Raw genomic sequence first — 12,340 nt, 5'->3', positions numbered from 1 at the left:
CTCTCTCTCTCTCTCTCTCTCTCTCTCTCTCTCTCTCTCTCTCTCTCTCTCTCTCTCTCTCTCTCTCTCTCTCTCTCTCTCTCTCTCCAATGACAACATCGGCTCAACCTCGACTGTGCTCCCTTCGACGACGACGTCAGCTCGACCTCGACTGTGTCTCCAATTCCATCGACGACGACCTCGACTGGATCTCTGAGTCGGCCGACGACGTCCTCGATTGGATCTCTGATTCTGTCGACGACGACCTCTGCTAGATCTTCGATTTCGACGACGACATCTTGCTCGACCTTTGTTGCATCTCCAATTTGGTGAACGATGACCAGTACTAGATCTCTGATTCCGTCGATGACGACCTCGACTAGATCTTTGATTCCAACAAAGGCCTCTTGCTCGACCTCGGCTGCATCTCCGAAATCTTCAACGCCTAAACTCTAAGCCACATCGTCTACGCCTGCGCTGCCGATGTGCTCTACCGGTAAAATTCACAATCTCACTATTATATGCTTCGAATTAAACCGGCTTCAAGTTTTTTGTTGATGCGGTGGTGAATCTCGATGTGATTTTGCAGTGATCGCGGTGGTGAAGATGTTGTTCACGGCCTCGCATAATCGGTCAAGAAAGGGGCCGATCTGTTGACAGAGAGGAGTTGAAGGTTTTTCATTCTTTGTTGGTTTAGGGTTTGTGAAGGAAATTGGGGCTTCAATTGAGAATTAATGCTTGGATGATCGATCTGTTAGGGAGTAGATGCATCACAAAGGCAATGGATTTAGCATATTTGTATGATAACGAAAGGTTTATAGTTTCAAAACTATGATAGTATATTTTCAACACAGTGTGAGTATATTTTTGACACTGTGATTGTATATTTTGACATATTGAGTAGATTTAATATTACTTGGTAGTAGTTTTTATCATGCTTGATAGTAGTTTTTATTACGGATTGTAGTAGCTTTTGTTGCTACCAATAATAGATTTAGTTTCTGACGGTACTAGTTTTTATTTTTCTATAGTGGCTTTTCTTGCCGATGGTAGTAACTTTTCTTGTAAACGGTAGTAGTTTTTCTTGCTGCTGCGATAGTAGATTTAGTTTCTCACAATAGTAGTTTTAGTTTATGTGTATAGTAGTTTTTCTAGCTAGGGATAGTAGCTTTTGTAGCTGACAGTAATAGCTTTTTTTACTGGCGGTAGTAGCTTTTCTAGTCGGTGGTAGTAGCTTTTGTTGCTGGAGGTAGTAGCTTTTGTTGCTGGCAGTAGTAGCTTTTCTTGCTGGTGGTAGTAGCTTTTTTTGCTGGCGATAGTAGCTTTTCTAGTCAGTGGTAGTAGCTTTTCTAGATAGGGATAGTAGTTTTTCTTGCTGGCGGTAGTAGTTTTTGTAGTCGATGGTAATAGTTTTTCTAGTCGGTGGTAGTAGCTTTTGTAGCTAGGGATAGTAGCTTTTGTTTGTGGCGGTAGTAGCTTTCGTAACCGTCGAAAACCTCATCGGAATTCGGCCGGAGACATTGCCGGAGGTCGGCCGGAGTACGTCGGAGACCTCACCGGAGGTCTGCCAGAGATTTTTCCCGGGAGAAGAGTGGTTGTTGACTTTTTACATTAATGACATTTTTGTAAATATAAAAGAGAAAATCTAATTTTTTTTGTTTGGATGACAGTCTGTAATTATGTTGAACTTCAATACCTAAACCAAAACCTTATTTAGGCTTGGGTGGACTAATGTAGGTAAAAATGTTTGGGTGGACTTATATGGGATAAAATGTCTCAAAGTGGACTTATGTGTAATTGGCCCTTTATAAAATTCAAAAGGCTAGTGTTATTAACACATCATTTTGTGTTATCACACCCTATTTATTTTTCTATTCATACTTTCAATTTTATTTATAAACTTACCGTTTGAATTTGTTTCATGATTGATTATCATTACTGATGTGATGAGGTGTGTTAATAGGGGAGAGCTTCTAATGAGGACCTTATAATGAGGACCAAGTGAGGATTTTCAAATGAATGGTTGGATGATATGCACATGGGAATTAGAAAATATCAATTAAAAATCAAAACCTTGATCCAACCGTTCATTTAAAAGTCCTCATTTGGTCCTTATTAGAAGCTCTCCCGTGTTAATAGAGCTACCCAATTCAAAATACTAAACCCAATACTACTAAATGCAAGTACACATTTTGCTGGGTAAACTCTGCATCATTATGACTAATCAAACTGATTAGACCTCTCTGTTTCCCGCCGACCTCGATATTTAAACTTCATTTACTTCAACGTCTCTATTCTCATAACCCAGACGCCTCGATCTTCACAACCATTCAAATTCTCTCCCTTCTTCCACCACTACCACTACCTATTCGTCTCTCTCTCTCTCTCACTATATAATAAACCCTCTCTTTCCTCTCCAAAACTCCTGGCTTCCTCAACCCTAATTCCTCAAATCAAAAACACTTGTTCTTCTGATTTCGAGAATCCAGCTCAGCTCTGCTTAAAGATTGACTCTCGAGAGTCCATGGCTACACCGAAGGATTCAGATTCGCTTCTCGAGCGCCGCGTCAGTCTCCGGCTTCAGTACTCCCAGCAGAAGCCTTTCTATGGTACTAGGAAGAGGACGCCGCAGCAACCGGAGGCCACCGGTCGAAACGGAGTCGTTTTGAGCAAGAAGGCCAAGGTTAAGCTCTCTTCACCGGCAAAGAAGAGTGAGAGTAAGACCATGAAATTGGGAAGACACAAAGTCGATTTTGATGAAGCTGGAAATTGTGAATCTGAAGAATTGGAGAATGCTAAAGTTGAATCTGAAGAGGATAAGGATTGTGAGGGTGAGAACAAGAGTGTGAGTGTGAAGGAGCGTGATATGAGTGTGTATGCTCCTTCGGGAGCTAGAATCGATGACCAAGGCAAAAGCTATGTTGCGAAATTGAAAGAGACCCTCCGACGTTTCAATCTGCATTACCTTCACTTTGTTCAGGTGAATAATGCACTGATATCGACCGCTTATGCTTTGATTGTTAGCACCTTAGATACTTTTCGCAAATTGTTTCGACTTAAATTTTGCTGGAAATGTTTATTGTTGGGAGAGGAAATGCCTGTTAAGTTTCTCTTTTGCTGTTTTATGAATTTCAAGACTCAATTTGTGCCTTGTTTAACTTTGTCCTATGGATTCAACATTAAAAATGTCTGAAGTTCGGCATGGGATTTATTCATATACGGACTTGACCACAGTATATGCTGTGGTCGTAAAGTGTGAAGGTTTTTTTTTGGTTTGACTACTATTTTGTATGATAATCATTCCAATGTAAGGTTCTTAACTAGACCCATTTGCTTACTTTTGTGCAGGAAGAGGAGAAGAGATGCACGAAGCTGGAGGTTAGTGTGTATACATGTTTTCTTTCAATCCACTTTTCATGAGGGGAGGATATTTGATCTACATTAATCATTAATACTTTGTGGTGCCTTATTTGTGGCCTGGAGCTGGAGGTCCACAATATTGGCTTGTTTTCACTTTTTGTCTTGTCCATGTATCTAGAAAACAGTCAGCTTTCTTTGCCATGTAGTATTTTATTAATTTCAGTTCTAACATATGCAGAATGAGAGTGAATGCCGTGACGATCTAAAGAAACCCTCCAATGGAGCTGATAAGAAGGCAGTTTCCGAGGCAAGTTTTGATGCACTGCTTTGATACAACATATAATTTTCTAGGAACTGTACAAACTGAATTGAATACTAAATTCTACTGCAGAATGGGAGTGGAAGTCTTGGTGTTCTTAAGAAGCAGTCCAAGAGACCTGATCTTAAGGCAATTTCACAGGCAAGTTGAGTTCTACATGTAGATTGGATACATATATCAGTCTACAGGAAGAGCTAGTATTTTTTAATTACTATTGATCAGACTACATCATAGAGATAACTTCATAGTTTAACCAATAGAAATCCATGCTTTGGTACTGCTATTAGGGAAATTATGCAAGATATTAATGTATGACATGCATACATTTACCATAAGGTTGTAAAATGAGTCCTTAAAGTGGTAATGAGTCCTCAAAGTGGTAAATTAGTTGATGTATGAGAAATGTTAACATACCATAGCCTAACCCCTGCAGTAATGTTCATTTCAATGTAATTTGGTGTTTAAAATGGTGGTGAAGTCGTTTTTTATATTTATGTGTTATACAAGCGTTTGTTGTGTCCAATTAAAACTACTGTGGCGTATAGCTGAGATATCCTTTGCATATCGACATGTGGATGAGCACGTAGGAGTTACCCCATTGCATCTCATTTTGTTTGTTTTTAATTTTGGTTGAAAGGTAATATACTGTCAGTATTTGGTTTCCACCCCGGGTCTTGAGTGGATCTGGTTCAGACAAAGTTTAACTATCTTCTATTTGAGTTGCAATCCAGACCCTTTTAGTCAATAGTAATTCTGATTTTATTCCTAAATCAGTATGTGACAGCTGTTTTATTTTTTGTTTTTCTTGAATTCTTAACAGATGTTGATCAACAAAGAAATTCTATACCCTGAAAAAACAGTTGGTCATCTACCGGGTCGGTAATTGTAGTTTACTGTTGGGTGACATGTTAACATTTTAGGAGCATCATGTTTTAAAAGAAATTTGCTGTCTTTCCATATAAATGCTGCAGGTATTGAAGTCGGGCAACAGTTTTTCTCTCGAGCCGAAATGGTGGTTGTAGGGTTTCATAGCCACTGGTTGAATGGAATTGATATCATTGGAAAATCTAAAGGAAAGGTCAATATCAATGGAAAGATTGGATACATTTATATTTACAATTCAAACTTTGACTAATTATTCATACATGGATGAAGCTCATACTATCTTTACTTGTAATCTAGTGATAAAGACTAAAGTGTTCAACAATGCATCTCTTTCTATACGTGCCTGTGACATGCCCTCAATCTCTTGAACTCAATGCTTCCATGTAGATCTCAAAACGTTCTCTTGATTTAGGAATGATGGTTTTGCGTAAGGCATAGAGGGTCGAGTGTGACGATTGTCTGTAAGGCTTCAGTGATATTTGCTTTCGATGCTGTAACTATTCTAACCTAACTGTAGTACTGCATGTAGCTATCAATCTAAACCTGGTGGTTTAATGAAGTGTCCTTGTTTACTGTAGAATATACTATTGATGGATGTAGTTATAGTTTTCACCTGTTGTAGTGACTAACAAAGTTGAGCTAGGTGATTGAAGGCAATAAAGGGGAATAATACATAGAACATAAGCGATCTTTGTGCTGAAAACACCAATATTTGGCACAATCTAGTGAAGTCTATCTTAAGTTCTGACTATTGGTGTAAATCTTCTAGTAGTCTAATGCTTAAGTTTAATCTTTTATGGATAGTTTATTTCTCTTATTAAATTGCTGAATTTTACAGGACAAATTTAAAGGCTATACCTTACCAATTGCAGTAGCGATTGTGTTGTCCGGTCAATATGAAGATGATGTTGATAACTCAGATGAAATTGTGTACACTGGCCAAGGTGGAAATGACTTACTTGGTAATAAACGTCAAATCCAAGATCAAGTAATGCGTGCGGGTAATTTGGCTCTTAAGGTACATCATCTAGATCATGGTTCCTACTCTTTTTCCCCCGAAGGATTATCCTGCAGCACTGACTACTGGAACGTTGAGTTTATTCTTGCACTATAATAGTTCTTTTGCCATGTGCCTTCTTCTATGTATTGAAAATAGAAATCAGCTCAATGAAAAGTTGCTCTTTTGTAACAATGCATCCTTTATCAGTTCAAGCTGTGGAAGTATAAACTTTACAATATCTTGTTGCTAACTTAGCCCAGGTGATATATTTTGGATGTTCATCTTGCTTACTTTATAGGTTTCTTGTATTCTCTTGCAGAATAATATGGAGCAGTTCATTCCCGTCAGAGTCATCCGTGGTCATAAATGTGACACTAGCTATACTAAGAAAGTTTATACATATGATGGATTGTACCAGGTTAGATATCCTCTCATGTACATGCTTGTAAATCAAAAGCATATGTATAATGAAGTGATCTTGTGTATGAGGTTCTTTAACAAATTACATAAAATGGATCAAGAATTTAAAATAAATATATTTTGCTTGTTAGCATGCTAGAGTCAAACAACCAACCTTGACTAAGAGCATATGAACTGCCCCAATTAGTTGTAGTAAACTAGCTAGGTCATTATGTTCTGGTACTATTAAACTCTTGGCCCTCATATTCGATATGGTATAGCTGTAATTGACTATTGAAAAGTGCAACAATTTGACAAAGTGGCTTAAATGTCTTCTACTGACTACTGGTATTGTTCAGGTTCACCATTATTGGGCAGAGAAGGGTGTAGCTGGGTTTACCGTATTTAAGTACCGTTTGAAGCGACTTCCAGGTCAACCTAAATTGATCAGTAATCAGGTATTGAATTTAAGATGTTCCATTTTATACTCCATTTTTGCTAATACCGCATTATGCAGCTTATGGATACCACACAACGAATAGCAATATACTTCTTTTTCAGAAACTTTGCGAGATCTCTAACAAGATAATTGGAACTGCTTCATTTTCAGGTTTTATATACTAATGGGAAAGGGTCTAAAGCTCAGTCTGAATTACCTGGGTATGAAATCAGTAAACTGGTATTTACATGATTTTCTAATTTCCTCCCACATGTTGACCTAACGACATATATACTTTTAAGGTTGGTGTGCAAGGACATTTGCAATGGTCTAGAAAATATAGAAGTTCCAGTTACCAATATAGTTGATATACCTCCTGTAGCGCCCGAAGGTATGCTACAACTACTTAAATTGTGGCAGACTATATTACTTCTCCACAGTTATTAATTGTATAAACTGGTGTTGACTTGGTAAAACTAAACCATGCAGGCCTTACATATATCACAACTACTGAAGTTGCTAAGAGTGTATGCATTCCACCACGTGCTCGTGGGTGTGATTGTGAGGGAAACTGTACTAATTCAAGGACTTGTTCCTGCGCTCAACTCAACGGTGGTGACTTCCCTTACGTTAGCAGAGATGGTGGAAGGTATTGTTTGAATAATGGCATAAAACTTCTTGATCCAATATTTTTTCGCCTGTTTCCATCTACTGCTTTTACTTGTTTGAGATTTTTGCCCATCCTTGTGTTTGTGTAAAGTAAATGTTTTGATAAAACACTATCTCATTGTTTTAGATTGGTTGAAGCAAAGGCTGTTGTGTTTGAGTGCGGTCCACAATGTGGCTGTGGACCAAATTGTGTGAATCGCACATCTCAACGAGGATTGAAATATCGACTTGAGGTCTTGTAATCTCAAACCAAGTGTCAGTCGAGTATTTAATTTATTTGATACTATGGTGGATTTGACAAACTTGCTTTTTCATTGAACAGGTATTTCGGACACATGACAAAGGCTGGGCTGTTAGATCTTGGGACTTTATTCCTTCTGGTGCACCAGTATGTGAATACATTGCAGTTCTTAGGAGGAATGATGAAATAGACAATATCTCAGAGAAAGAAAATGAGTATGTATTTGAAATTGATTGCTGGCAGACGATGAATGGAATTGGGAGAAGAGAGGTACTGTCTTAACTCTTTGATATGGAATCATTGAACTTCCAATACTTATGTTCTGTTCACTACTAATTCACATGTTCTTCAAGTAATTATTCTGTCATACTGGTTTATTTGGATATGTTGTGTTCATGCTTTTGAATTCTTCTGAATGCAGAAACGAATGGGGACTGTGGCTATTCCAAATAGTGATGCCATATCAGAAAGTGATCCCGAGTATTGCTATGATGCGGGTTCACGTGGCAATGTAGCTAGATATATCAATCATAGTTGTGAGCCAAACCTCTTTGTACAGTGTGTTTTGAGGGAGCATCATGATGTTAGTCTTGCTAGAATTGTGCTATTCGCTGCAGATAACATACCTCCATTGCAGGTAACCATCTCTTTGCGCCTTGAATCATTTCTCCAACAACACCAGAGAGATATTGACAAAGGGTTATTTTGTGTGATAAATGCAGGAACTTTCATATGACTATGGATATGAACTCAACAGCGTGGTTGGTCCTGATGGAGAAATAAAGAAGTTATTTTGCCGTTGTGGTGCAGCCGGCTGTAGAAAGCGTTTGTACTAGGAACATGGTGTGCATTTTACCCTCTGACCCTCTTTTGTAGTAGTCACACCCATCCCTTACTAGTTCAATACAGGAAGTGAAAACACTAAATTAAACTCTGTATTTTTTCTGAATGCTCAGTTGGAAGTCAGTTGCATTTTGCATATTGCATCTGACTTGATTATTTACTGGCCAAATGGCTGGATAGTGTTTCTGTGGAGTAAGTGGTGAAAAACAATGGTCTAGGGTTGTTGAGATAGGATTGTTGTATCATGAACAATTCTTCTTTGTCAATCTAAGTACTGATTATTCTCAGAACTGGTTGGGATTTTGTTTCCATGGATGACATTGAAGCGATCGAGACCGATGATGATCTTATATAGTCTCAATTCTCAAACAATATGTTATTATCTTAAAAGAAGAATTGGTTAGTTAAAAACCAGTTATGTTAGTACTGGACCCAGATTATGTTTAACCAGATTATATAGTTCACATGCATATATGGTATGAACTGATCATTCATGTCTGTTTTGTGAGGAAGGTCAAGATTCTAGCCTGTCAGTGAGTCAGTGAGCATATTAGTCTGTCGTTCTTTCTTAATATAGGTGATTAGTTTGTCTGCCACTTTGAAACACTGTAGTTTAGACTGAGGCCAAGTGGTAATTAAAGTAATGAGTAAACCGTGGTTAGAGTAAGATAGATGTATAAACCCAATTAGGCTTCGGTTAATTGGGATGATGCTCTTTGAAAAAAGATGGCTAAAGCTATAGCTTAGTGCCCTTTACATTTTTTTGACACAACCTGTGCTTTGGAGTTTTGCCCTACTGTTTTTGAGTATGCAGGGTAAAGTACTCCTCCTCAGTCTCAGTCTTGGAGTTAGTGAGAGTCGAACTTGGATGACTGCAATTACAAATTCACCGGATTTTTGGTAGGATTAATTTCAGTTTACCTCTATTAACTTTATATCAATCATCATGTTAGTCCTTCTTTTTTCAATTTTATCAAAAACACCCCTCAACTCTCAATTGTTATCAGTTTTGTCCAAACTTCCGTTCTCCATTTAATGTAAGTCATTACATGACGGGGGAATTAGATGAAAAACTGATGTTTGGACACGGCTGATGAAAATTAAAAGTTGAGGGGTGTTTTTGACGAAATTGAAAGGAAATGGACTAACATGATGATCGACCTAAAGTTAATGGGAGTAAACTGAAATTAGTCATTTCTTTTATATAGTTTCCACAACCATGTTTACCTAACTGATCAAGAAATTCATGTTTAACCACCACTAAATGTAATTCTCATTTGAATAGAGCATCTCCAGTAGTCTAGATTAGTTTGTTGCTAAATTAAATAATAGTTAAGATATTTAACAATCGAAATAATAATTGTGCTCCAACAGTAATTGTTAAGTATAAATTAAATAATATTTTTAACGAATCATAAACTGACACGTGGATAAAAAAAGGAGGGAAAACATAGGTTTCTCTTTAGCAATTCTTGTTAAGTTGATAAATTTATCAATTTAGTTTAGCAATATTAGGATTTAGCAATTTTTTAAGCATTCTGCTGGAGCTCTTATTCATCCTAAAAGTTGACAAATTTCAAAAAAAAATTCAATATACTTTGTTTCTCATTGTCTAATAATCTTTAGTTAGTTTTCTCCTACAATATTTATTCCACGACACTCATGAAATGTGCATTAAACAATCCTATTCTTATATGCACAAACGAATTGACTATTAAATCTCATACATTGGTTACATTCATCACATAAAACCCTTTGAGTCAAAATATGACTAATTTTCTTGGAATTTTTTGTTGTCGTTTTAGTAAAGATAGTCATTACTTAAGTAATTTTTGTTCTGTTAGAGGTAATTACTCAATTTATAACAATTTATAAGTTTCTGAACAATTTGTTGTCGTGTTTCTGAATAATTTGTTGTCGTTGTAGTAATTTGGTTTAATTATATGTAAATGTGTAAAACAAATGTAGTAATTTTGTTGTCAATGTTGTAAATTTTACTCAATTAACTTGTAATTTTTGTTCAGTTAGTGGTAAATAAGTGTATGTTATATATCTCAGTACCGTAGATAACCCTAATTTTTTCTATTAATTAATTTTATACAATTTTATACTTAATTACTTATGGCCTTCTCAGTTCTAAACCAGATGGTCAGACCATTGACGTGCACGTATTTTAACTCAACGCTTCATCCTCAAGCAAGAAGAATAAGGCTGGTCAATTTCTATAATGCTAATGATGTTTATACAACTCTTTGCATTTCTTCGTAGATTATGGGGTGTGAACATTCATAACTGGATCAACTTAACCGATTATTTTGGGATATGACTATGATCTTCATAGTTGATTCGTATAATAAACTTCCAGTGAAATATTTTTGTTATAAAATGGTGAGAGAAGATTCATCAATCCTACTGTGAATTGTTTAAGCATAATACATAATAGTATGCAAAGTAAGCACTAGAAAATCAACAAGTGTGTTCTTATATGTTTCATTGTCCACCAACTATTTTGTATCTCACTCTCCTGGTATGATTGAGTTGAATTGTTGTACTTGAGAATGATGAAGGAGTATCCTAATGAAGTTTGACATTCTACCAAATGCTGATATTCTTTCTTCTCAAGACTTTATGCGACCTTTTTGTACCATTTGTCCTTCCCTAATTGGGTATTCTGATATCAACTGAGAAATGTTAACATATCAAAATCTACGGTATTTAACAAAATATACATAATCTCTATGAATTAAACAAAACCAAATTTCTAAGAGTAAGACCGTTTTATTATTACAAGTTAACAAACCTAATAAGATTGGTCTACTAGAAACATGTTAGGCTATAAGTTGACGAACGTTATTTGGTTTGAATCACAGCTTGTGGTGAGGATCGAGGAACCATACCGAAGTTGCTCACAGCCCTGGAATAATGGTAGCTCGCTCAGCCACACCGTTTTGCAATGATAGAATATATATTACAAGTAGTTAACACTTTATAATAGAATACAACATATTACATTCTTTTAGGTTATATGCCAAACATCATTCATGAAAAACTCAAGATCATCATAAATATACAATGGACGATTTTAAAACACTTCAGCATGGAGACGGTCTACTGGTTAGACTTCCAGCAAGGTCATCAATGGTAGTGTCTGGATATACAAACTGAGTCTTACAAAAAATCATAAGAGTAGCAATGATGCACTTCTCGTAAAAGAAATCAAATCCTTGTCAAAATTCCATTGGATGGTAGAATTACAGAAGCAAGACAATTGTACTTGGTGCTTTTAAGGAGGAGTTGAATTCATTATTACTTTCATAATTTCAACTAATGAAGTCAATCTTGTTGAATTGAGATTTCAGAGAGGTCTGTGTGTAACTTTGAAATCCAGGGCAACTTCTATATGACAGTTTTCACATTTTCGATCGCTAATGAGTTTTATATTCCTTCCTTCTATCTTTCAGGTGAAATTTTAGTCATTATCGGGATGATGACCCAAAGTCTTACTCTACCTAATTACCCAATATCCGCATAATTATGCCTCAAAAGCACCAAGTGATTTGCTTTCCATTTCTTATTATAGAGAAGAAGAAGAAGAAGAAGAAGAAGAAGAAGAAGAAAAGTAGGCTAGCCTTGCTCTGTTCTTCTGATATTGTTATAATGCATTGCTGTGGAAGTCATTTTGCAACTGTTCGGTGACAACAAAGTGCAGTACTACCTGAGATTACAATATGTTGTTACTTTTGATTTTGAAAATGAATCATGTATCAAAAATAGGTTAGTGAGTTTATTAATTCGAATAGGAGGATCTGGTTTAGGGTAACCCTTAAACTAAGGTTTTACAGTTTTACTAATCATGTTGTGTTGATGGGCATATAGTCAGGTAAACCCTTGATCTTGTGATTAGACCCTTGATGACACGACCCACCCCGAATTTCACCCTGAAACCCAGAGTAAGTCGTGCGGGGACCACCTCCAAGGAAAATTTACTGAAAAGATTAAGCAAATCTCCCTTGCAGATGGACAACCCTAACTCGAAAATTTCATATTACACTCTTAATTTAACGCTTCTGAATATCACATAATATACAAAAATTCTAAAGTATTCAGAGCTACTAAACACAAGCGGAAGCAAGAAAACACGAGTAGGTTGAACAGGTAACCTACTGATGAAAACTGGACCGAAAAGCGGGTGACTATGCCTCGTCT

General features: G+C 36.6%; 1 protein-coding gene across 1 annotated transcript; it reads left to right on the top strand.

Moving 5' to 3' along the window:
* Window positions 1-2,691: 2,691 nt before the first annotated feature.
* Window positions 2,692-8,280, top strand: LOC101302721 (histone-lysine N-methyltransferase, H3 lysine-9 specific SUVH4-like). Its single transcript, XM_004310090.1, has 16 exons — window positions 2,692-2,959; window positions 3,328-3,357; window positions 3,578-3,646; window positions 3,731-3,799; window positions 4,479-4,533; window positions 4,630-4,736; window positions 5,382-5,561; window positions 5,863-5,961; window positions 6,302-6,400; window positions 6,553-6,602; window positions 6,684-6,772; window positions 6,871-7,030; window positions 7,178-7,283; window positions 7,373-7,561; window positions 7,713-7,928; window positions 8,014-8,280. The coding sequence occupies exons 1-16, from the start codon at window positions 2,705-2,707 to the stop codon at window positions 8,125-8,127; spliced, it is 1,887 nt and encodes a 628-aa protein (XP_004310138.1). The 5' UTR covers window positions 2,692-2,704; the 3' UTR covers window positions 8,128-8,280.
* Window positions 8,281-12,340: the final 4,060 nt, after the last annotated feature.

Source organism: Fragaria vesca, unplaced genomic scaffold (genome assembly GCF_000184155.1).
Source record: "Fragaria vesca subsp. vesca unplaced genomic scaffold, FraVesHawaii_1.0 scf0513160_u, whole genome shotgun sequence".
Lineage (NCBI taxonomy): Eukaryota > Viridiplantae > Streptophyta > Magnoliopsida > Rosales > Rosaceae > Fragaria > Fragaria vesca.
This window is presented reverse-complemented; position numbering and strand designations above follow the sequence as displayed.

What these genes read in the sequence shown, in the direction of transcription:
- LOC101302721 (XM_004310090.1), top strand. Translation starts at nt 2,705, where the DNA reads ATGAAATTGGGAAGACACAAAGTCGATTTTGATGAAGCTGGAAATTGT. An exon ending in ACCTCCTGTAGCGCCCGAAG is followed by an intron (nt 6,773 to 6,870) that starts GTATGCTACAAC and finishes TAAACCATGCAG; the next exon opens with GCCTTACATATATCACAACT. An exon ending in ATGGAATTGGGAGAAGAGAG is followed by an intron (nt 7,562 to 7,712) that starts GTACTGTCTTAA and finishes TTCTGAATGCAG; the next exon opens with AAACGAATGGGGACTGTGGC.